Raw genomic sequence first — 23,914 nt, 5'->3', positions numbered from 1 at the left:
AGGGTTAGGCTGCAGCAGTAGTCAGCATGTGTGTGTTAGGTCTTGCTGAGGCAGATTCGGGCCAAAGCACTCACCGATATAAGTGAGAACGGGATCTGGGAGGCAGGCCAGGCCAGGCCAAGCCACAGCCCCCACCAGTGCGTATGTGAACTGGTTTTGGGGGTGGGTCAGGCTGGGCTGCAACATCCACTGGGTAGCATGATTGCTGGGTGTGGCAGCGGGCTAGATCAGGTCACTGCATCCTCTGATAGACGTGAGACTCAGATCTGGGGAACTGCCAGGGCCAGGCTGCAGATCCCACTGATGCATGTCAGAGCCTGGTCTGGGCACCAGCATGGTGCGGCTTCTTAGGTGTCTCCCACCCGGGTCATTGCACCTGCTAGTGGGCTCAGTAGCTGGGAGTGAGGGTGAGCTGGGCCACGCTGTGAGAGTGTAACACACTCCCTCCTTTTTCCAAGGACACAGAGAGCAGAGTCATTTCCCACTCTCATCTCCCCCATTGCATCCTGGTTGGTGGCACACTGCAGCCCCTCACCTTTGTAATGAACATCAAAAAGAATAAAGTTTTTTAAGAAGTAAAGTTATATACTTTGGGCTCAGCACATTGCCTGCTGTATATTAAATGCTTAGATATTGTTGTAATGAAGAAATCATTAGAAATTAAACAGTTTTTTCAATCCTGAGTGTTTGTCCCATTATTTATCTTAAAATTCAAGGGATTTTCATAAAATTCATGGGACAAATAAATGCTAGATTTTTGCACACTTTTTTTTTTAAGATGTGTTGGTTTTGTTGGAAAGGCAGATTTACAGAGAGGAGAGACAGAAAGAAAGATCTTCTGTTCACTGGTTTATTCTCCAAGTGGCCACGAGGCTGGAGTTGAGCTGATCCGAAACCAGGCATCTGGAGCTTTTTCTGGGTCTTCCACTAAGGTGCGAGGTGTCAAAGTTTTGAGCCATTTTCTACTGTTTTCTCAGGCCTCAGGCAGGCAGCTGGATGGGAAGTGGAGCAGCCAGCTCTCAAACCGATGCCCATATGGGATCTCAGCCTGTGGAAGGCAAGCATTTAGATACTGAGCCATCATCACGCCAGGCCCATCAACTTTTTTTTTTTTTTTTTTAAGATTTTTATTTGTTTGCAAACAGAATGACAGAGCACAAGAAAGAGTATGAGAGTGAGAGATTATCGATTGATTTTTCATCCACTGGTTCACTCTCCAAATGGCCACAATGCTCAGGGCAGGGACTGGCCAGAGCCAGGAGCCAGGGATTCTATCTGGTCTCCTATATGGATGGAAGGGACTGAAGTAGGTGGACCTTCTTCCGCTGCTTCTCAGGCACGTCAGTAAGAAGCTGGATCAGAAGCTGGTGTCCCAGGTGGTGGCTTGACCTGATACAGCAGAATACAGAACCATCACAGACTAATTTGTTTTTAAATTTTACTTACTTATTTGATAGAGTTGCAGTGCTTGCTGTTGTGGCTCAACAGGGTAGTCTTCTACTTTGAAATGCAGAATATCATATGGATGCTTGTTTGTGTCCTGGCGGCTCCACTTCCCATCCAGCTCCCTGCTTGTGGCCTGGGAAAGCAGACGAGGATGGCCCAAAGTCTTAGGACCCTGTATTTGCATGGGAGATCCGGAGGAAGCTCCTGGCTCCTGGCTTTGGATTGGCTCAGCTCCAGCCCTTACAGCCACTTGGGATGAACCAGGGGACAGAAGATCCATTTGTCTATTTTTCTCTCTGTAGCTTTGCCTTTCAAATACAAACTTAACAAAACTTTTTTTTTTCCCCCCAGAAGAGTTATAGAGAGAGGTAGAGACACAAAGAGAGATTGTCCATTTGCTGATTCACTCCTGGATAGCAACGATAGCCAGGCAAGATCAGGCTGCAGCCAGTATCCCTGAGCTTCGTCTGGGTCTCCCATATGGGTGGCAGGGGCCCAAGCACTTTATCATCTGCTGCTGCTTTTCTGGTGGGTAGCTGGATCTGCAGTGGAGCAGCACCGACATGAAGCAGTGTCCATGTGGGATGCTGGTACGGTGGTTAGCAGCTTTATCTTTTTTTTTAAGATTTATTTTTATTATTTTTTTTTTCATTGGAAAGGCGGATATACAGAGAGGAGAGACAGAGAGGAAGGTCTTCCGTCTGATGATTCACTCCCCAAGTGAGCACAACGGGCCGATACTATGCCGATCCGAAGCCAGGAGCCTCTTCTGGGTCTCCCACGCGGGTGCAGGTTCCCAAAGCTTTGGGCCGTCCTCGTCTGCTTTCCCAGGCCACAGGCAGGGAGCTGGAAGGGAAGCGGGGCTGCTGGGATTAGAACCGGCGCCCATATGGGATCCCGGGCGTGCTAGGCGAGGACCTTTAACCACTTGCGCCACCACGCCGGGCCCGGTTAGCAGCTTTATTCCTGCACCACAATGCTGGCCCCAGTGCACAACAGCCAATTTGTATATTTATTTCAAGATTATCTTTTTAAGCAATAAGCTACTAATAAAAATACCTTTGAAATGAAAGATTTAGCAGTTATAGTAATCATCCATTAATTTTATGTTTATTATTAAAATATACAATTACAGTTTTACTTTTTAAAAATGGATGCATCTATTTTTATTGGAAGGTCTGATTTTTAGAGAAAAATGATAGAAAGATCTTCCATCCACTGACTTGCTTTGCAAATGGCCACAATGGCTGGAACTGAGCTGATCCAAACTGGAACCGAGAGGTTCTTCCTGGTCTCCCATGTGGATGTAGGGGCCCAAGGACTTGGGCTCTCCTCTGCTGCTTTCCCAGGCTATCAGCAGGGAACTAGATCCAAAATGGGGTAGCCAGGACACATACTGGCCCCCATGTGGGGTGCTGGCACATGCCGGGACTGAGGTAGGGGTTACTCAGTCAGTGTTGACACATCATTCCTGTTTGTAGCAGCTTCACAATCACTCAGATCTAATCCATATCCAGTTCCTAGTGTTGTAAGTGAGATATAGAAGAACAAATCTTGGAACGAATTTGAACTTTTCTCTCAAGTCTGTATTACGTGTGCTATCTTCAGCTTAACAGGTCCGCCCAAGTGCAGAGTGTGCTGGTATAACCATCTCAGCTTTTGTAGCTCTAACATTTATCAGAATGAAAGTTTGAGAGAAAATGAAAGAATGGATGAGTGTGGAGGTTCCGAGGAGAGGTGGAACAGGCAAACATGTCTGTGCCAGCTCGGTGCCACCAAGCGTGTATGGTCAGCTTGGCAGGCGGGGGTAGGGTGGGGTACAGCACTGTTCATCTCAGGAACCCTGTGTGTGCCCTGTGTCAGCTCGGTGCTGCCTGGTGTATCTGTTCAGCTTGGAGGGTGGGGGGCCAAGTGCTCATCTCAGGAACCCTGTGTGTGCCCTGTGTCAGCTCGGTGCTGCCAGGTGTATCTGGTCAGCTTGGAGGGTGGGGGGCCAAGTGCTCGTCTCAGGAACCCTGTGTGTACCTTGGTGCCTCCGTGCTCTTGTGCCTCCACGTCATTCCTTTTATTGGAATCCGTTGGGCTGCCTGTGATCTCTCTGACCCCAGGCTTAGGTAGTGAAAGAAAATGGCTTGTGCAGTGATAAAACAAGTGGGGAAGATGATTGAAATGCACATTGAAAGCCTTGCTGCGTTATTAACCTCCTGAATGCTACTAGTGAGTTTGTGTTATATTAATGGCTTTTAAATGTGTCTTGCAGCTAAACTTGTAATCACTCTAGGTAGCCTTCGCAGACCTCAAAGTGTTTGGGGCTGTGGGATTAATTCCTTGTATCATTTGGCAGTAATTTTGTTCTCATTGAACTGAGTCTTATTACTTATGGTTGCTTTGATATGGGATAAATATTGATGGTGAAATAATGCTCACATATATTCTAGTCTCACTAGGCCACTAGATTATATAGGATACTGCAAAATTCAATATATATACTGACCTGTTTCCACATTATCATTATTATTTGTGTGAGGTTGTTTTACTCATTTGTTCAACATTTAATCACTGCTCCAGGTATTAACACTTCAAAGACAGTGGTTGCAGTCCTGGAGGAGTGTGTTTTATGAGGGGTGATAGATAGCTGTATTCCCCAGGAAGTACAGTGCCCTGTGAGTGGGTACGTGCCCAGGAGTTAGGATGCCCACCCCTCACATCACAGGGCCTGGGTTGGACTCTCTGCTTTGACTCCTGTCTCCAGCTTTCTGCTAATGTAGAGGTTGTGACTCAAGTGATTAGACCTGCTACTCGTGGGGAAATCTCGGATTGCGTCCCTAGCTCCTCACGTTACCCTTGCTTTGTGCATTTGTGAAGTACATCAGTGGATGGGGCTGTCCGTTTCTCTCTCCATTTCAAATAAATCAGCTTTTTTTTGTTTTGGTTTTTGACGTATAGTAAGCTGTGGCAGGCACCGTGTCAGACAGTGCTTGGAACAAAGGGAGGACCCAGGCATTTAAATTCTGGTTCTTCCTTGGCCACTTGTGTGTTCAGTCCTTTGTTAGCATCAAATGAGGTAATATATGTGAAGGCACTTGATAAATTCTTAAGGTTATCATTAGTGTTAATGGTTATTTGTACTTTATAAGGTAAAAAAAAATGGAAAAATGCATAAAAATGAACATAAATTATGCTGCTTTTTCACTGTAGAATGTTTTGGTGGAAAGAATGAAGCTTTTTGGGATTCTGTTTCCCTGAGGAGTCCTATTTGTACAATAGGAAGTAGAAGAAATCAGAATACTTGCATCCAGGCCCCTGTCTGCATCTTGTCTCTTTTCTCCGGTTGCTAGCATTCCAGCCACCCTCCGTGCCCGTCGTCCTCTCTGTCTCCATTATGGACTGGATGTCCTCCACATCTTGAGTCTTTAGTTGTCCCAGTCACCTCTTGGTTAGATGAAGTTATTCTCTCATGCATGTTTTGAGAAAGCCTCATTGGTGAAGAGCTCTTTATATGTATATTTTTTCAAAGTTGCATTTCCTATAGCCTTCACATGTGAAGGCTGACTTATCTGGGTGTACCATCCTTATTTCAGTCTTTGTTGCATTAGACCTCAGCAAGTGGCACAGTGATTTCCTGCTGCTTCTGTCCACCCTTGTTGCCCCCAGGAGACCATGCCTGCAGCCCCCTCTGCTTGGCAGTGTAGCAACCTGGATTTTTTTTTTTTTCAGTATTTTCAGAATTAGATTTAATCCTTAGCTGTGACTTCAAAGTACTGTTTGTTTCTTTGCTAACTTCTTTTTCTGTCCTCCTATGCCCTTAGCTTTTCAATATGCTTTTTTTCCCCACCAGGGCCTGTGGTGGTCCAGGGTAGGGGTAAGTAGTGACTGAGGTTGGCAGGGTGAGAGAAATAGTGACTCTTTTTGTTTATTTAGAAAAATTGAAGTAAAACTCATCTAACATAAATTTATTGATGAAAACTTAATTTTTAAGTTATTTATGCAAAATATTTATTTTAAGGACACACTGACAGGTATATGCACATGAACACATGCACACACTCACACATACAGACAGATTGTTTGTCTGTTGGTTCACTCTATAGATGGCCAAGACAGCCAGGACTGGACCAAGCTGAAGCCAGGAACATCTATGTCTTTCATGGGATGGCAGTGCCTAAACAATTGAGCCATCTTCTGTTTTCTCTTTTGAAGTGACATCCAAGGGCCTCATTTCATTTTTTTTTAAAAGATTTATTTATTTTTATTGGAAAGAAAGATACACAAAGAGGAGGAGAGACAGAGAGGAAGAACTTCCATTCGATGATTCCCTCCCCAAGTGACTGCAACGGGTGGTGCTGTGCTGATCCAAAGCCAGGAACCAGGAACTTCCTTCTGGGTCTCCCATGTGGGTGTGGAGTCCCAAGGCTTTGTGCCATCCTCGACTGCTTTCCCAGGCCACAAGCAGGGAGTTGCATGGGAAGTGGAGCCGCCAGGATTAAAATCGATGCCCATATGGGGTCCCAGTGTGTGCAGGCGAGGACCATAACAGCTGCACTATTGCGCCGGGCCCAAGCCTCAATTAACTTGTACCAGTAGGCTGACTCATCTTGCTTGTGCACAGGAGTCAACATAGGAGGCATACATAGAATAGATATACAGAAGTCAACATGAGAGATAAACATAGTGTAGATGCACGGGAATTAACGTAGCATGAACTGTGTGTAGCAATGCTAGAACACAAACTGCGGCCTCTGATCCCTGAGGTCAAAGATCGTGTTGCTTCTCAGACTGAGAGGACATGAAACCCCGGTATCTTGGTGATTCCAAAGGCTGTAGATTGGGGTTTCTCCCAGGAGCTGGGCTCAGGTCCCTGCCCTAACCCTGTCAGATCCATACCCTGCTTGGTGTGCCCATTTCTTTCTTTTTTTTTTTTTAACATTTTATTATTATTATTATCATTTCATGATAGTTACATAGGCTCCTGGTATTTCTTCATACACAGTCATATGTCCATCATATCGGGCATGGACAGTGGCAGAGAATCCAGCATCCTATTGTCAAGATATAGTGAACAGTTTCATTTTAAGTCCATCTTTGTCTGGAAGTAGAAATGCATATGACATTGTATCCTCACATCTGGATGTTAGTCTCCATTTCACAGCTACTGTACTTCCCCTTAAATGATAAAATCATAATAGAAAATCAACAATAGAAAAATAGGAATTTGCAATAGCATGAAGTTAAGTGACATGTTAATAGATATGACAGCCTACATTACAGCTACTATACATTACCTTAAATGAAATGCCACACAATAAAATCAGTATCAGGGAGAAAAAAGAAATTAACAACACCATGAAGTTAAATAACATGTTACTAAATGGCTAACGTGTAGCTGAAGAAAGGAAAATCAAGAAACGTCTTGAAGAAAGTGATGCTAGTGTATGATCTACGAGTCATTGAATGATTTAATCAGAAGAAAGTGTTTTGAAGAGATGAAACTAACAGATAACAACAAAACCTGTGTTTTGTTTTGTTTGATAACAACAAAAACTGCTGATTTTTGAAGTGTCTCTTCTAAACAATAAATAGATGGGTTTTGTTTTTTAATCCAGTGTACTAATTTATGATATTTGATTGAGCTTAAGCCATTTACATTCAGAGTTTAATATGTATGGATGGTAATTTGGTGCTGTCATTTTAGGAATGGGTTGTTCATTGGTTTAATCTTCTGTTGTCATTTTACTGGGATGTTCTTCACATTTGCCTTTGATTTTGTTTGGTGCTATTCCTCTTCTCTGTCAAGAGAACATCTTGAAGTATCATTTGTAGGGAAGGTTTGGAAGAGGCAAATTCTTGTAACTTTTCTTTACTGTGAAAGAATTTTATTTCATTTTCAAAGACAAAAGAAAGCTTTGCTGGATGTTATCCTAGGCCAACAATTTTTTTCTTTCAGAATCTGGAATATGTCACTGCATTCTCTTTTAGCCTATAGAATTTCCTGTGAGAGATCTCCTGTAAGTTTAATTGGCATTCCTTTATATGTCAATTGATTTTTTTTCACGTGCACGTTTAAGGATCTTTTCCTTATGTTCAATAAGAAAGCTTGATGATCATGTGTCTTGTTGAAGATCTCTTTTGATCAAGCCTGTTGGGAGTTCTGTGCCCCTCCTGGATCTTGTTTCCCAATTCTTGCTCTAGATTAGGGAAATTTTCCTTTATTAATTCATTAAATACATTTGCTAACTCAACTTCTCTTTCTGCACCTTCTGGGACTCCTGTAACTCTTATATTTGGTCTCTTAATAGTGTCTTTCAATTCTTGAATACTTCTTTTGGCCTGATCCAGCTCTGCTTTCAGCTTTTTGTTTGCTTCTGCCTGGTGACAGGAAATATCTTCCAATTCTGAGATTCTTTCTTCTGCTTGCTGCATTCTATTTTGGAGACTCTCCATTGCACTTGTAATTTGCTCTACTGTGTTCTTACTTTCTCATATATCAGCCTTGATTTGCTTAATTGCTTCCTTAAATTCTTTGAACTCTTGTATGTGCTTCTCATTGTTGATAATAATCTTTAAGAGTAGTTTTATGAATTCTATGTGCCCCATTTTCTCGATGTCTTCCTCGTCTAACTCTGAGGTTGGCATAGGGTTTTGTTCCTTTGCAGGGGAGTCTTCAGTAATATTCATTGTGCCACTGTCTCTTCTTTTGCTCTTGGTCATTGTACTTCTGGATAGCAGAGTCTTCTCCTTGGGGCAGGTTTATAAGCTGTGTCACCCACAGGTCTACAATGTGATTTTACTTATTGCAGTTGGTACACAACTTTTTGCTTGCAGCCACTTGTGCCACAACCTCCAGTGAGTTCCAGGTCTGGGTTCTTATGTTAGATTTCCACCGTGGTCTCCACAGTCCCAGCTCCTGTCTCACCACTCTCTACCTGCTGTAATAACCGTGCTGAGGCTGCACTGTTGTCTCTGCAACCTTTCTCCCACTTTCAGTTGGAGCAGGTCCCAGGATTAGAGAGACACCAGGTGTCCTATGTAGTTAAGTTGTTGGTGGTGCTGATCGTGTCGGGACCTGTTGGATGTTAGGTCTGGGTGCCACACGTACCTGTTTTGATCTGTACGATGCCACAGTCAGTATTAATTTCCTGTGGGACCAGTGCAATGCACTGAACTAAGTGAGTTCTCACGAGCTCAGCACATGCACAGTACTCTGTTGTCCCCTGCAGTCCTAAAGCTATTGCCACAGTGTGCAAAATGGCGCCTGACGTACCACTGCTTGAGTTCTTGATCTGGCCGTCAGGTCTAAGGGCTACCCAGACCTGTCTTGGGTGGAACCTGTAGAGTGTCACGTTGATGCAGTTCACTGAGTCAGAAATGAGTTCGCTCCTAGCTCAGTGTATGGTCAGTCCTTTCTCTTGCCTTTGCCTGCTTACGCAAAATGGTGCCCAATTCAGCTCTAGAGGGCTGACTGGGCTATGAAATCCACCCTGTTCTCACACTGTCCATCTGGGATCTGCTGCTCTGTCTCTGCTCCTGATCGAGTCAAACGGACCAGCAAGACAGACAGTTTTTTGTCTGGGTTTACCTCTCAAGCTCCCAGTGAAAGTCCCTTCCCACCTGGTCGCTGTTGCAGTTCTGGCTGCTTGTGCAGTTCAGATCGCCATTAGCTGAATGCCACTGGAGTGTCAGTCACTGCAACACCACACCATTGTGTCTACTGCTTTCCTGTGTCTGACAGTCTCCAGGTACCCCTCTGCTGTTGTTCTATCCTTTCCTATTTCCTGGAATGTGCCCTCTCTGCTTCATCCTGATTAAATGTTTTTCTGTCCGTTTAAACGTGTCCTTACCCTATTCCGCCATCTTGATTCTCCCCAGTCTGCCCATTTCTGTGTCTGCATTTGGTGCACCTGTGTGAGGACTGTCTAGGACCTGTGAGGCCATGGCATGTTGTGGATTGCTACCTCCCTTTGCTGTGAGGCTTCTTGCATGCCAGCTCCTAGTTCTCTTGCAGGTTCAGCCTACTTAGGATCCATGTGTCAGGCCCCTGGTCGTTGAATGTTTATTCTAAGGTCTCTCGGTTTGTTCATAACTACTTTAGAAGGAATGTCTTTAGAAAAACTTGGGGACTTGGCATAGAAGCTGGCCTTAAGTATAGGCTAATATTTTGTTTGAATATCTACTCTGATTTCTTTTGGACATAGACCTAGCATGGAATTTCTGGATTATGGTAATTTTGTTTAACTTTGCGAGGAGTAGCCAGTCCCTTTTCCATAGTGGTTATACCAGGTGTTGCTCCCGTTGGCAGTGTGCAAGTGTTCCAAACTTTGTATATTGCTTGTTATTGTCCATTTTTAAAATTATAGTCATGCCTTCTCTATTTCTTAAATTTAGGACAAAAATAGTTGTGTTATGTTGATATTTCAAGTGTTGCTTTCTGAGTGATGAGTTGTCTTGAGTACTTTTTGTGTATAAAATTAGTTCTAAAAGGATACAGTTTTTGTTGGAAGTTTTGCTTTCCATAATGATGTGAAGATAAAATGGGTAACCTAGTAGAGCTTCCTTTGTGAAAAGCTTACAACAGGTTCTAATTTGCCTGAGTTATATTTGGTTATGTATTAAAACTATTTGGATATATTTGATTAAAGTTTTATATTTGAAATTATACTTGAAATATAAAAATATTTGGTTGTGAGTAAGCTTTTATCAGTTGGTAAATTATTTTATCAAGTAGAAAGAAAAACTTGCCAAGATCCTTAACACTTTTTAATAGTATTTTAACCATATTTAAAATACTAGATTTTCTAGTTTTTGTTTTGTGATAAAAGTACTTTCTATGTGAAAATTATTCGATGAATCCATTTTTATATGATGTTCATTTATTTTGCAGGTGCCAAAGACACTTGGATTATTAAGAATACTAAGTACTAAGTTTTACAGTCGCCAGGGACAAGAACAGGTAAAGCAAATTGACTTAACCTTGTATTTCTTGAACATTCATATTAAACATTCATATTAAAACATTCCTTCCCAAATGTGAGATTATTGGTGCTCCAAGAGGAAATGAGCCATGCTGATAAAATACTGTTGCTTTGCTGTGTCAGTTGGTGGGAGAAGTGTGGCTTCCTGGCAGGTGCCTGGGCAGTTGCAGGCCGATTGTAATGGAGGAGATGGCTGTAGTTCCCCTCTCTGCATGGCCCTTCTGAAGATCTTAACTCTGGAATGTCAAATCATGCTCTTGGCTTGGGGAGAATTAAGAAACCTACTTTTTTAGCTTGTTCAATTTCTCTCCTAAGCCAGTGGGAGACATATTCATGAGCAGGTTTTGAAAGGTTTGTTTTCGTTTCTGGAAGACACAGTTAGAGACAGATGTTTTCCATTTGCTGGATCACTGTTCACATGTCTGTAACAGCTGGAAATGAGTGAGGGTACAGCTTGGCGCTTCAGCTGGGTCTCTCATGGGGGTGGCAGGGATACAGACATCCGGGTCATCTTCAGCTGCATTTCCTGGGCTGTTATCATCAGGGAGCTGGAGCTGAAGCGGCACAGCAGAGATGTGCACCAGCTCCTGTAAGGCATGCTGGCAGCACAGCTGGCAGCTTTACCTGCTAGGCCAAAATACTATGAAGCATTTTGTTGCTGCATTTGTATTTAATATACTTTAAATTTCATGTTTAAAATTGACACTGGTAAAGTCAACTTTACTGTTGACTTCAGCTTGTCTTATAAGCTGGATTGGTTTGTCATTCATTTTCCTGTATATATTTTGATCTGTTTTTTGTGATACATTAGGCCAGAATCCCTGATTGAACTTTTTAAAAAGACATTTTGAATTTTGTATCCTGAAGCAGATGCTTTCCAGTGAGTATCTGATTGTTAAGTGTGTACTTTGTTAGCCCAGAAACAACTATGAGTAGTAGATTTTTGTATCAATGCAATATTAGAGCTGAATGAATGGATTCACAGAGTTATCTAAGAATTCCTTGTTTGTGGGAACACTTTGTAAATTATGTGTCTCAGGGAAAGTTTGTGTTTGTGGCATTGTGATGCCTGTTACTTTGACTGTTACAGACTTCCCTGCTGCCAGGGGCGGGTTTGGTCTAAGCTTGACTTGTGAGCCAGGCCTTTTTTCCTATCTCTGTGTTGGGCTGTTATCTATACCCTGAGTTGGACAGTTGAAGGAACAGTAACCAGGTCGTGCTGAACATACAAGGAGCCACGATTATAAATTACTTATAATCTTAAAAAGAATTTTCCATTTTACCTCGGAAACAGTTTGGACACAGTTGTGTTTCTGTTTTCAGATGATTCTTAACTATTGGTTCCTTTTTAAAAAAAGAGATGTAGTTTCCTCTTTAACTACCATATTGTTGAGTTGTAGTGTAGCAAATAAAGCTGCTGCCTACAATGCTGTTATCCCAGGGGTGCCAGTTTGAGTCCAGACTGTTGCATTTCTGACCCAGCTCCCTGATAATGCAAGGGGAAAAGCCGTGAGAGATGACTCGAGTGTTCGAGTCCCTGCTACCAGTGAAAGACCTGGGTGAAGCTCCTGCTCTTGATCGGGCCCAGGCCCTTGTGGTGATCTAGGGAGTGAGCCAGTGGAAGGAAGTATACTCACATTGTCTCTCTTTGTAGCTCTGACTTTGGACAAAATAAATAAAGTTATTTTGAAAAATAACCATTGTGTTAGTATTTGGCATATTTTTTTTTCTATGTACTTATTGGATCTAAAGTAGCAGTACTGAACTTGGGAAGGTAATAGATTTAGCATTGTTGATGTCCAGTAAATGATAGTGCTGGTAGCTGTTTTTGATTTATTAATTTCTTCGTAGCTCTAATCACAAAACTGATCCTAGTAGTGTGACGGGTTCCCTTGGTGTTGTGCTTGATAAACCTACAAAGGCTGTGACTCTGTATGATCTACTCTGGTTTTCTGATAAATACTCTATTTAAAGAGTATAGTAATACTCAGAGCTATTCATATTCCTGTATAAAGTGTAATGGGCTAGAAAATTTCTTTTGGAAGACTTTTCTTCCCTCGTAGTTTTACAGTGGTCTAGTCTCTTGTGGCTCTCTGGACTTTTGAGAATGGCTGTTTCTTAATTGGTGGTCAGACTTCTAGACCTCAGCAGGTGAGAACATTCGCTAGAACTCAGGGTTGGGTAGGATTTTTCTTTGATTTGCTCATTGATGACTTCCTGGATTGTAAGACTGTGCCTGGTGCTTAATATTGGTTGTTGAATATGTGATGCTACATAAGTACTTGGAGGATGTTGGGAAAGTGTGATTTTCAGTTCACTTTTAGGGGTTTCCTTAAGAATATGTGGCAGTTGAGCACACTGTGACCTTAAGCACTGGAGTTCAGTACTTTCATTTATACGCAATTTATATGTTTGAATTGTTTAAGAAATAGTAAATTACTCTTTTTATTGTTCTTTATAGATAGTAGGCTTAAAGAAAAGCAATTTTGGCTAATCTTAGTACAAAGCTCTATTATTTAAGATTAAAAATCTCTTTTGGAAAGTGCAGGTAATTTTTGTCTCAGTGTTTGAGAGGAGGTAAAATTCCTACTCTTAAATATTGCTGCAGGGAGAAGGCTTTCAGTAGTGCCTTTAATTAAGATTAAGTGGACATTAGAGCTATAATATAATTGTGAGTTAAAACCATATTCACATTATTAATGTCAATGGTACTTTATTAGTATCACATTATTGCATAAATACTTAACAAAGTTAAAAAATATATTTTGAAAGTTTTGGCAAAAGATTTTGACAGGTGAATAGGAGACTTACAAGTTAACCACTTGACAAGGCCATCTATGGGGTCTGCATTATGGTACTGCATGCATCACATATGGATGCTTGTTTGTATCCTGGCTGCTGCATTTGCCTTCCAGCTCTGTGTTAATGGCCTGGGAAAATCATTAGAAGATGGGGCCATGTGCTTGGGCACCTGTGCCCACATGGCAGAGCTGAATGAAGCTCCTGGCTCCTAGCTTTGGTGTGGCTCAGCTGTGGCCATTGTGGTTTCCATTTAACTCTTATTTTCACATAAATAAATAAGTTTTTTTTTTTTTTTAAAAAAAGGCCATGCATGCATTTTCAGTCCTGGAAGGACACCCTGTATTCAGAGTCTAATATGTATGACTTATTCATTAACCATCTTTATTTGCCACATGCTGTCTATCCAATAATGTTAATATACCAAGCAGTTGATTCAGCTAGACTGTTACTCATTAGAGTTAATACTCCATGGAACAGGATAGATTGCACAAGTAGTGATACTATCTTCTGTCAAGTCATACTGCATAAGAAGTTCCTTTTGTTCATATTTAGCTCCCCACTTTGCTTCTCTTTTTGGTAGATTTACAAGTAGAGGCAGAGGAAGAAGAAGGGAGGGAAAGTGAGGAAGAGAGGGAGAGAGATTGATTTCATTGGTTTATTCATCAAATGGCTGCAGTGGCCAGGGCCTGGCAGGCCAAAGCCAGGAGCCTGGAGTGCTGTCTGGATTTCCCGTGGGTGCAGAGGCCCAGGTGCTCGTGTCTTCTGTTGATTTCCCAGGTCTGTTAGCCTGGGACTGGTTGGCAGTGGGCCGCTGGGGCTGAAAGCAGCTCCTGTGTGTTCCGCTACGCCAGCGGTGACACTGCTGTGTCACAGTGACTACTCCGGGAACTGAGCTCTTTATTTTGCCAGGTGAATTTTTATAGCACTGTTTCAATCACTCTGTTGTCTTCTTTTGCCCATACGTTTTTGTAAGTTGGATTTAAAGACTTGGTCATGTTTGGGCTTCGTTCTTTTTGTGGTAAATTTTGTCACAGATTTCTTAATCTGTGTTTGGTGATTGGTTGTATTTGGTATTTGTGCTGAATACTTTGAATCATTAAGGGTCACAAACGATGACATTTCTGATCCAGTCATTTTTTTCTTCACTTATCTTTATTTGTTGTGAAAAGACTGAGTTGGTTTTTATCCTTCCAAGTAGCCTTATCAAAAGTATTATGTGGGTCTGGTGCAGTGGCTTCAGTGGCTAAATCCTTACTCTGAATGCTGCCGGAACCTGTGTGGACACCGGTTCATATCCCGGCTGCTCAGTTTCCCGTCCAGCTCCGTGCTGCGGCCTGGAGAAGTAGAGGAGGATGGCCGAAAGCCTTGGGACCCTGCGTCCCCTCAGGAGACCCGGAAGAAGTTCCTGGCTCCTGGCTTTGAATTGGCTCAGCTCTGCTGTTGAGGCCACTTGTTTCTCTCTCTGCAAATCTCCCTTTCCAACAAAGATAAATAAATCTTTTTAAAAAAACTCATTATTATTATTATTATTGTACGATGTAGTTCCATAGACCCTGGAATTTCCCTTATGCCTTCCGCAATTCCCTCTCCCCAAATAAATCTTTTTTATTTTTCTTTTTAACGTAGGGGGTCTAACTTGATAGCCTCGTGGGTAATGTTCTTGTCTTGCATGTGCCAGGATCTCACATGGGCACCGTTTGTGTCCCAGCTGCCCTACTTCCCATCTGGGTGTCTGAATGCTGTGCTCTGACCTTATGCTTCTTTACAGGATGGCGTCTTTAAGATGAGCCTGTCACCAGATGGGAGCCTCCTCGCAGCCATTCACTTCTCGGGGAAACTAAGCGTCTGGGCCATCCCGTCTCTGAGGCAGCAGGGGGAGTGGAGTCAGGAGGAGCAGGTAGGTCTCTTGCTTGTGATCCTGCCAGCATGACGCCCTCTCCCAGGGGAATGCTAGCATTGCTCGTTGGATTTTGTTCATGTTTCACTGTAATACACAGCTCCTCTATCTTGTCGTCTTTCCAAAGCTGTCCTTTTTGTTAAAGTTAGCTCAATTGTGCTATGAGTACATGAGAACAAAGAAAGAATAGGACAGCACTGTGGTGATTTTTATTTGTCATACAGTATACTCTAGAACACTCAGTGTGCTCTGAGTACTGAATACTCAATAAATCTGCTCATTGAGTTGTTCACCTTTTACCTATTTGATGTTCCCCAATACCAAGTGTGAATGTTACCATTTCAACAAATCACTGTGACCAAGGATCCGAAGGGTCAGCTCCCAGAGATGTTCCCTTCCTGTGCTGGGAATGTAGTGCTTATTGAAGGCTTGAAGAGAATCACCTCTCTTCACTCAGTGGTGGGTAACTAAGATGTATAGAAAGATGGAATTCTTTCATTTCTCTTAGTACCTTGAAGAGACACCTTTTTTTTTTTTTTTTTAAGATTTACTTTTTTTATTTGAAAGCCAGATTTGGGGAGAGAGATGGACAGAGAGGGGAGGAAAGTGTAGTGGTGGAGGGGGGAAAGAAAGAGAGAGCGAAAGAGCTCGGGAGACCTTACATCTCTCCTTCACTCCTCAAATTGCTAAAATGGCCAGGACTTGACCAGGCCAAAGACAGGAGCCAGAAGCTTCCGATCAGTTTTCTGTAGGAGTGCAGGAGTCCGAACACTTGAGCCATCTTCTGCTGCTGTTTCTCGGCCATTAGCAGGGAGCAGGGTCAGAAGTGGAGCAGCCAGAATGTACAAACTACAACCGCATGAGATGTTGATACTGCGGGTGGCAGCGTTACCTGGCACTCTACACCAATCCAAAATGATGTGTTTGAAGCATTAGGTAGTTTTGTTGCTTAATAGCAATTAAAATCAACATCTGTTGTAATGTAAAAATTTACCAAGTAAAAGTAAAAACTGTTCATATGAAAGTTGTCTCTCAAATAAAGAAATATTTTTTTTTAAAAAGAGGCCAAAGGGTACAGAGCAGTGGCTAAAATCCTCTTTGTTTGTGCAGAGATCCCATATGGATGCCGGTTTGTGTCCCGGCTTCTCCACTTTCCATCCAGCTCCCTGTTTATTGTCTGGGAAAGCAGTAGAGGATGGTCAAAGCTTTTGACCCCTGCAATTGTATAGGAGACCCAGAAGTTGTTCCTGGCTCCTGGCTCCTGGCTCAGATTGTCTTAGCTCTGGCCCTTGTGACCACTTGAGGGGAATGAATCAGCAGACAGAAGTTCTTTGTCTCTCCTGCTCTCTGTAAATATAAAAAGACTTAATGGAGAGAGAGGTTATGTCACATGGCACATAATTCGTATTACTCAAATGTCCTAACGGATGATACTTTGTATTTTGCCCCATAATCAAATGAAGACATTATTTAGATACTTGGTCCAGAACACACTGTATGTTTTCGCGGTTTCCAGCTAGTGATGATAAAACATTCTTTTTCTTTCACTTGGAAGAATTCTAATGTTTTTTAATATATTTTAAAAATTTTACACTTTGGCAACATTTTAAATAGTAAAACTCTGAGTAAAATGCCATTTTTACTTCTGCTTTCGTTTTTCTTTCATTGTTCGTTCACCTAAAAGAAGCACTGGTGAACTGTTGAAGCCCTCTTTATGTTTCATTTTGTGAGTGTCTTAGCATGTTGTACATTCAGTGTAAAGGCTACTCTCGGTAAAACTGATCATATGCACTTTTCTTTACTAAGTTTCCAGAGACTCCTTTTATTTTTGCCTGTATAGCAACATCATGAGTTACTGTGATCCTTATTGGTGTCTCCCAACTTTTTCATTGATCAGATGCATTTTTCTATTTAGGGCTATCATGACTCATCATTTCTTGCTGTTTTCTATCAGTTGAATTTTTATAGTAGTTCTAGTAAAAAGCTCAAACGTTAGGAACAGATAATTGATGTATTAGATAAGCTGTCAGCTAGGATACCCACAGCTCATGGAGAGTGCCCGGTCTTGGTGCCAGTCTGTCTTCCTGACTGCACGGTCTTGTGCGTGTATGCCAGGGGAGACAGTAGGTTATGGCTCCAGAAACTGAGTTCTTGCTGCACAGGTGGAGGATCCTGCTTGTGTCCTTGCTCCTGGCTGCAGTTGGCATGCCCTGGCCATTGCGGGCATGTGGGGAGAGAGTCAGCAGATGGTTAGGAGCTCTCTGTAGGTATCTGTATTCTGTTGGTCTCTGAAATAAGTGTATAGAAATAATGATTTTCAAATCTTGTAACTTGAGAATTTTGAAACCTAATAATGAGTGAATAATTCTCTTAGTAGTTGGAAATACGCAGTCAGAAAAGTAAATGGGATCAGTAGGGAAGGGGTTTCAGAATGGGTTAAGGATCATGGTGTTAAGAGTTCAGCTCTAAGCTTGTCGCTAGTGGAGTCTTTGAGCGGAATGGCTTTGATGTTTTCTAAGGGCAGTTCACGAGGAGCTGCAACAGCTTGCCTGCCTGTAGCCACCTCTGCTGGCCCTGATTTGGTATTCCCCAGAGAGTCCTCAAGTGTGGCAGTTGTCTTCTAAGTTAATTTGTCCAATAAAGAATGTAACTTGTCTCTGTTTAATCATGTCTCTTTCTTACTAAAATTTTTTTAGGATTATGTGATCGTTGCTTCTGATCTAGCTGGTATGAATTATTTCCATCATACGCCTCAGTATCCTGGAAGCTATGACCTGGTTGTCATCAGACAGGGGGTTGTGCAGGTTGTGTGGCTCTCACCGAGGGAGCAGCGGCTGAGCCGTAGCTCCTGACCCTGCTTTCGTTGCTCTTCCCACTGCTGCTGAGCTCTTGCCAGTTTCACTTCATCACATTCCGGGCCAGTGCCTGGCAAGTCCTCCTTTTTCATGCTGCTGCTCGCAGAGACTCCGGCAGAGAGAATAGAGTCTGCCCTTGAGACCCCAGGCAGTATCAGCTTCAAAAGAGATCCTGGTTCAAAGTGGGGAACGTGGAAGGCATTTATTTTTACCCCCCCTTTTTTTTTAAAATCCTAAGGCAGTGGCGAAATGGAAACTTCTCTTTTACCTGTCATCTCTTTTTTCTGATCGTGACACCGCTTTATTCCCTGACTCTTCCTTCTGCGCTCCCTGTTTTTTCAGGCTCTTTGTATTGTTCTGAAACATCTTTCTATCATAAACAACTCCTGGAGGCTTCAGCTTCTACGTTTAACTCTTGTTTCTGCGTCTGTTGTAGACTTGGCTGTGTAGGGTTACGGTACTTGTATACACTATTTATGTAGCTTTTATGGATTTTATTCTGATAATAACCCTGATTGTGGCATAATGAACACGTACCTTTTTTTCTGGGTTAATATAGCAAGTAAGCAATAAAGCCTCGATTTGATATAATATCTCTGAGACCGTTAGTCCATGCTAGTTCCAGGACTAATGTGTTTAGTACTTAAACACATGAAGTACTAAAAAGAGAAGTGAAAGAACTCATTTATTAGTTTAGTGAATGCTTGCATGTTTTATTCAGTTTTTTTTTATAAAGTGCTTGCCATGCCATTAGTTTAGAAACATTCTGTTATTTGAAAGATCAGATTTATATGTCATAGTAAGATTGGAATCACTACTAATTTTTTAAAAGTTTTGTTTATTTGAAACGCAGAATAGTGGAGACAGAGTACAAACTCATTCTTCCACTGGTTCACTCCCTTGATGGCCGCAGAAGCCAGGGCTGGGCTAGGTCAGACTCAGGAGCTGGCAGCCAAGTGCCAGCAGCCAGGAACCCCATCAGAATCTCCCACATGGCTTGCCGTAACTCAGATTTTCAAGTTACTACATGCAATAGCAGGGAGTTGGAGTTGAATCAAAGTACTTGGTTTTTGGACTTGCACTCTGGTAATGGAACACAGATGTCCCCGTGGCAGCCTGGCTGGCTGAACCACAATGCCCACCGTGTATTCATTAGTTTTTCACATTGATTTTTTTTTTTTTACTTGATGAACTTACATGGATATAGTACACATTTCTTGCTTTCTCAATTGTGTTCAGCTCTTGAGTGAGGGGCATTATGCAGATCCTAATTGTGTAAGGGAGAGGGCTTCTCATTGGCGAACTGTTACTTTTTTTTTCATTTTTTATTATCTTTACATAGTTAATTAGTGCATAAATGTTCAAGGGTTCCAGGAAACTGGATAAGACTATCATTTTCACACATTTTTTTGGGTTTTTGTTTTTCTGTACCTGGGGTAAAGGGGGAGGTGAAGGGAGAAGCCCCACCTAGTCTCCCACCCATCCCCAGTCCCCGATATGAGGCATGCTCTGAGGGTCTTGCTCAAGTGGTTTTGATAGTTCACCAGTTATGAATCGCTGCCAGTCTCGCCACTCTAAACATGAAGAAATCACTGCAGAATCCACTGATAGATACAGTCTGTCTCAGAGTCTCCGTTTGCCCTGTTTTTTCACTGCCAACATATGGCTAGGGTCGTTGATTGATTCTGTCCTCTGTCTTTTCATGGCTAGGGTTCTGAGTTCAGCAGTTTGATTGAGTAGACCCCTAAAGAAACTTTGTCTGAGATGCCCTCTGACCAGGTTCTTGTGTGTACTTGCAAGTACAGGGAGTGATATAATCCATGACCTCAATCAGCTGGTGTTTGCAGTTGCTGGGTCGGTTCTGTTTCCAGCCCTGACTTCCACTGGAACCAATGGGTGTTGCAGTCCAGCTTGATACTGCCCAGTACACACTTGGCCCTCACATAAATCAGTGCCAGCGACCCACAATAACCCCCACCAGGCCCACCCCCCTACCCTGGTTCCCATGCTTGGCATTATGTGCACACATCCCATTCAGTTCTTATACATTGACATGTATGTTAATGGGCATTGAAGCCTAGTTCAACCCAACCAGCTCCTCTATCCAACCCACACACACATGCTGTTGGGTGCCCTTCTGTCTAGCAACCCCGCCCCGTCCTGGTTTTTGTGCCCTCCTGTGGTTGTGGTAACCCAAGAGGGAGGTGCCCACTATTTTCTTTCTGGGCCACTTCCACTCCCAGATTATGCATTCTCCAGGTGGTTCTGCAGTTTAATTTGAGAGAATTAGCCCCCCAATGGCAGCTTCTGGCAGCTGATGCTGAGGCAAAGACTAAGCATCCCTCACCCACTCTATTTTATGCTTGCATCAGGAGGAACAATCAGCCCAGCCTGGCTTTTCCCTGTTCTAGCGCACATGAGGTCTACAGGTGTTGTAGCCCTGCCGAGTCTGGTCTGCCCCCATCCCAGCTTATGTTTTCCAGTGGGAGTAGCTGTCCAGCAGGGGAGCCTCTCACATTCCCCTTGTTGGCTTTGCCCCCTCTTTCCTGGTTTTCACGTGTGCTGTTGGTTGCTGCGGCCACATCCAGTACAGGTCACCTCATCTTGGCATTCCATAATGTTCACTGGTTTTTGTTGTGACCGTACCTGGTTTGGCCCACACTCTGTTCTGGTGCTCGGATTCACCAGTGGGTGATGTGAACTGGTTCAGCCTGGTCTGCCCCTGACCCATGCCAATTGTATGCCAGTGGGATACTTTCCATGGCCTTTTCTAGGCTGTTTCCTATCATGCTGTCCTGATCAGAATGCAGCCCCTATTCCAGCCCACGTGCTCCTTGGTGGGAATCTCTACCCAGCTAGGGTGTCCTCTTGGCTCCCCAGCTGGGCCTATTCCTAGCCATAGATCACACGCATGCTGGTGGTTACTCTGATTCAGCTTGGCACAGCCTCTCACCTGTCCTGGCCCTTGCCTTAGATGCTGTGGCTTAGTGTCCCTGGCTCAAGCAGATCAGTAGGTGCAAGAGCCTAGCTTGGCATGTCCTGTACTCCATCCTCATTTCTAATTTTGCTTGTGAGCTAAGGTTTGCTCAGTTCTGCCTGGTCCATCTTGTTCCCTTGCCGATCCACATATTAGCCAACTGTTGGAGCTACTTTGCCCAGTTTGTCCAACCCCCAGGTCTGGACTATGTGTTCATCAGTAGGAGCTATGACTCGCCATGGGAGTTTGCAAGTTCCTCCACTTGACCCACTCCCTGACTCAGTTCTCATACATGCCAGTGGGTTTTAGGCCACTGCCCAGCATAGTTTGGCTTTCCATTTGGCCTTGTATGAGCTGGTGAACGTTGTAGCCCGGTCCACCCCACACCCTATTCAGGATGCACAATCGGGTGCTGCTGCCTTGACCAGTCCAGACTGTTGCAGGTTCTTTTACCAGTGCGTGATGGCAGGTTCTTTGGTCACATCCAGCCTAGTCCATCAACACCCCAACTGCTGAGCTAACCAGTGGGGCTAGTATTTCCACAGGTTTTGACCCAACATCCCTCACAGACTCCATCCCTGAATATGGGTCTCTCGTGTGCTAATTAATGTCTTGGCCCTGCCTAATGTGACCCATCTGCTGATCCATCATTATGTCAGGTAATAGGATATGATCCAGCTAGACAAGCCCCAAGTCTTAGCTTTTGCATGGGCTGGTGTTCGTGCTCAGCATTGTTCAGTGATTGCAAGTTCTACATAGGACTTAAAGGAGTTTGGTGTATCAGTCTTATCCATAGAAATCCTCTGGTCCCTCTCCTCCAACGTACCAGGTCTCATTACCCTCACTTACCTTCAAAGGAAAAGTTATTCTGTCGTTGGGAATGTTTAGGTTTGATTCATATCCCAGAAGCACAGGGGGCTCAACATGGAGCTACCTAAGCAGCAATTCAAAGAACCAGAACCCCAGAGCTGCCCGTCTGGTGGCCAGCAGGCAGAACCTGATGCCAAATGGCGCACTGTCCACCCAGGGCCAGCTCACTGTGTGTATGTGGTGGCTGGAATCATGGCTCCGAGCATGGAGACGCCCTGTCCTGGCACTGCTGCTGGAAGTTTCAACTCCCAGGCCCAAGGTCACCCCTCACCAAACCCCTCCACCGCACAATGATGGCGGTGGGTGGGGCCCTGGCCTGCCCGGCTCTCCAGACTTACCCTTTGGTGTACTCACCATGAAGCTGCCTTTGGAACTCAGGCAGGCCTGGGGATAGCTCACCACGTGTACATGGTGGCTGGATTCAGGGCTCAGAGCTTGGAGACGCCCTCGCCGGGCACCCATCAGCAGCTTGCAGGCTGCTGGAAGTTTCAACACCTAGACCCAAGGTTGCCCTGAACCGTTACTTTTGTAAGAGGCTCTGAGAGGACTTGTGCTGAGCAAGGCACATGGTGAGGGTTGTGACTCTTTGGGCAGCTATATTTTGAGGCTTTGTCCTTCGTTTTGATAATTAATCACATTAGTTTGGGTTTTGCATGCTTTCACTCATTGTATGAATTGTCAAAATCTTGTGTGCTGCGGTAAATGCAGCTTATAAATAACCCTTGTGCAGTACAGTATGCTATCCACAACATCATTATAAAATAATAAAATTCAGCTATTTGCTGAGTCTCTTCAGTGCCAGATTAGGGAAATTGATAAATAAAAGGTTAAAATAACTTAGGAAGGTTTGCAGGTTAACTCTGTAATTGCTAAATATTAGAACCAATATTCTATTTTGATTACAGTTTTCTGATTTTATAGGTTAAGCCTTTTTTAAAACTATGTGCCTAATAGTGCTTATATGTAGAGGTATTGATGTTTTCTGAGAAATTAGATATTAACATAGGAAATTGATGAAAATCAGGGGAAGAAATCACCTTGCAGTGCATATGAAAAATATCCCCTAGAGTCATGTGCGTGATGTTGAAAGCTTGGCAGTGTGCAAAGATCCCAGTTGTGAGAGGTACAGCGTCATCATTCACCCAGTAATGGTGGGGGGGGGGGGTGTGTGCTGCTGGTGGTGTTGCTCTCTCTCTTTTCTCTCTCTCTGTCTTGTCTTTCCCTCCCTCCCTCTCCCCTGCCTCCAGCCCTCAGTCTCTCCTGAGAGGACTCTTCCTGGGTTTTGGCTAATACTGAGACAGCTGTGCCTTTTCATTCCCCTGGTGATAGAGGAATCTGGGTGAGCAAAGAAGGGCAGACTTGACCTGTCATGGCCCCTGTCCCAGATGAGTGAACATTCCAGTTTGTTTACAGTGGGTTGTGTGGTAATAGGCAGGATACTCAGCTTTTAATTTGAGCTTAATCATTGCTTGAGAAGAAAGCAGTGCTAGTAGTGCCCTTACAGCCTTCAACTGCATTACTGAAATTGTGAATTCAGCTCATTTGGGGCTTTCTTCATGCAATTTGCCACTTTATTTTCTCTGTAAAACCTAATGATTAAAGATAGTTTATACAAGTGCCCGTTCTGATTACATCTGTCCAATTTTGAGTTGATGAAATACTTCAGCTTTCATTGTTAGCATGAACATCAATCTGGCTAGAAATCTGAGAGTATTAAATTTTGTTCATGTCTGGAATATAGCAAAATTGCTTAAATGATTTTATTTATTTATTTATTTATTTACTTTTATTACATTGCATCATGAGACACAGTTTTACAGGCACTGGGATTCCCCCCTCCCCTCCCCAAAACCCGCTCCCCCCCCCCCCCATGGTGGATTCTTCCATCTTGTTGCATTATCACAGATCAAATTCAGTTGATTTTTTTTTCCTTGCAAGCATCTACAAAACATAGAGTCCAGCATCTTATTGTGCATTAAATGATTTTTATTTCAAACATTTCCATATGTTTATGTCTTTACATCTCCATTTTGGCCTTGTTTTCTCTCAAGTTTCTGACTTCCTTAGATAAATAGGATTACCTTTTCTATTTTAATTT

The 23,914-nt window shown here is 43.2% G+C and overlaps 1 protein-coding gene across 2 annotated transcripts in view; it reads left to right on the top strand.

The window, feature by feature from the left end:
- NBAS (NBAS subunit of NRZ tethering complex) overlaps window positions 1-23,914 on the top strand; it is a 300,840-nt gene that overhangs the window by 53,271 nt on the left and 223,655 nt on the right. For both annotated transcript variants that reach the window (XM_040992846.1, XM_040992845.1), the window contains exons 11-12: window positions 10,325-10,393; window positions 14,986-15,114. In XM_040992846.1, the coding sequence (XP_040848780.1) occupies window positions 10,325-10,393; window positions 14,986-15,114 (198 nt within the window). The remainder of the gene's footprint in view (window positions 1-10,324; window positions 10,394-14,985; window positions 15,115-23,914) is intronic.

This window comes from Ochotona curzoniae, unplaced genomic scaffold, assembly GCF_017591425.1.
Source record: "Ochotona curzoniae isolate NIBS_2020 unplaced genomic scaffold, NIBS_Ocur_1.0 contig_883, whole genome shotgun sequence".
NCBI lineage: Eukaryota > Metazoa > Chordata > Mammalia > Lagomorpha > Ochotonidae > Ochotona > Ochotona curzoniae.
Note: the sequence above shows the minus strand (reverse complement) of the source record. Positions and strands in the feature narration are given on the sequence as shown.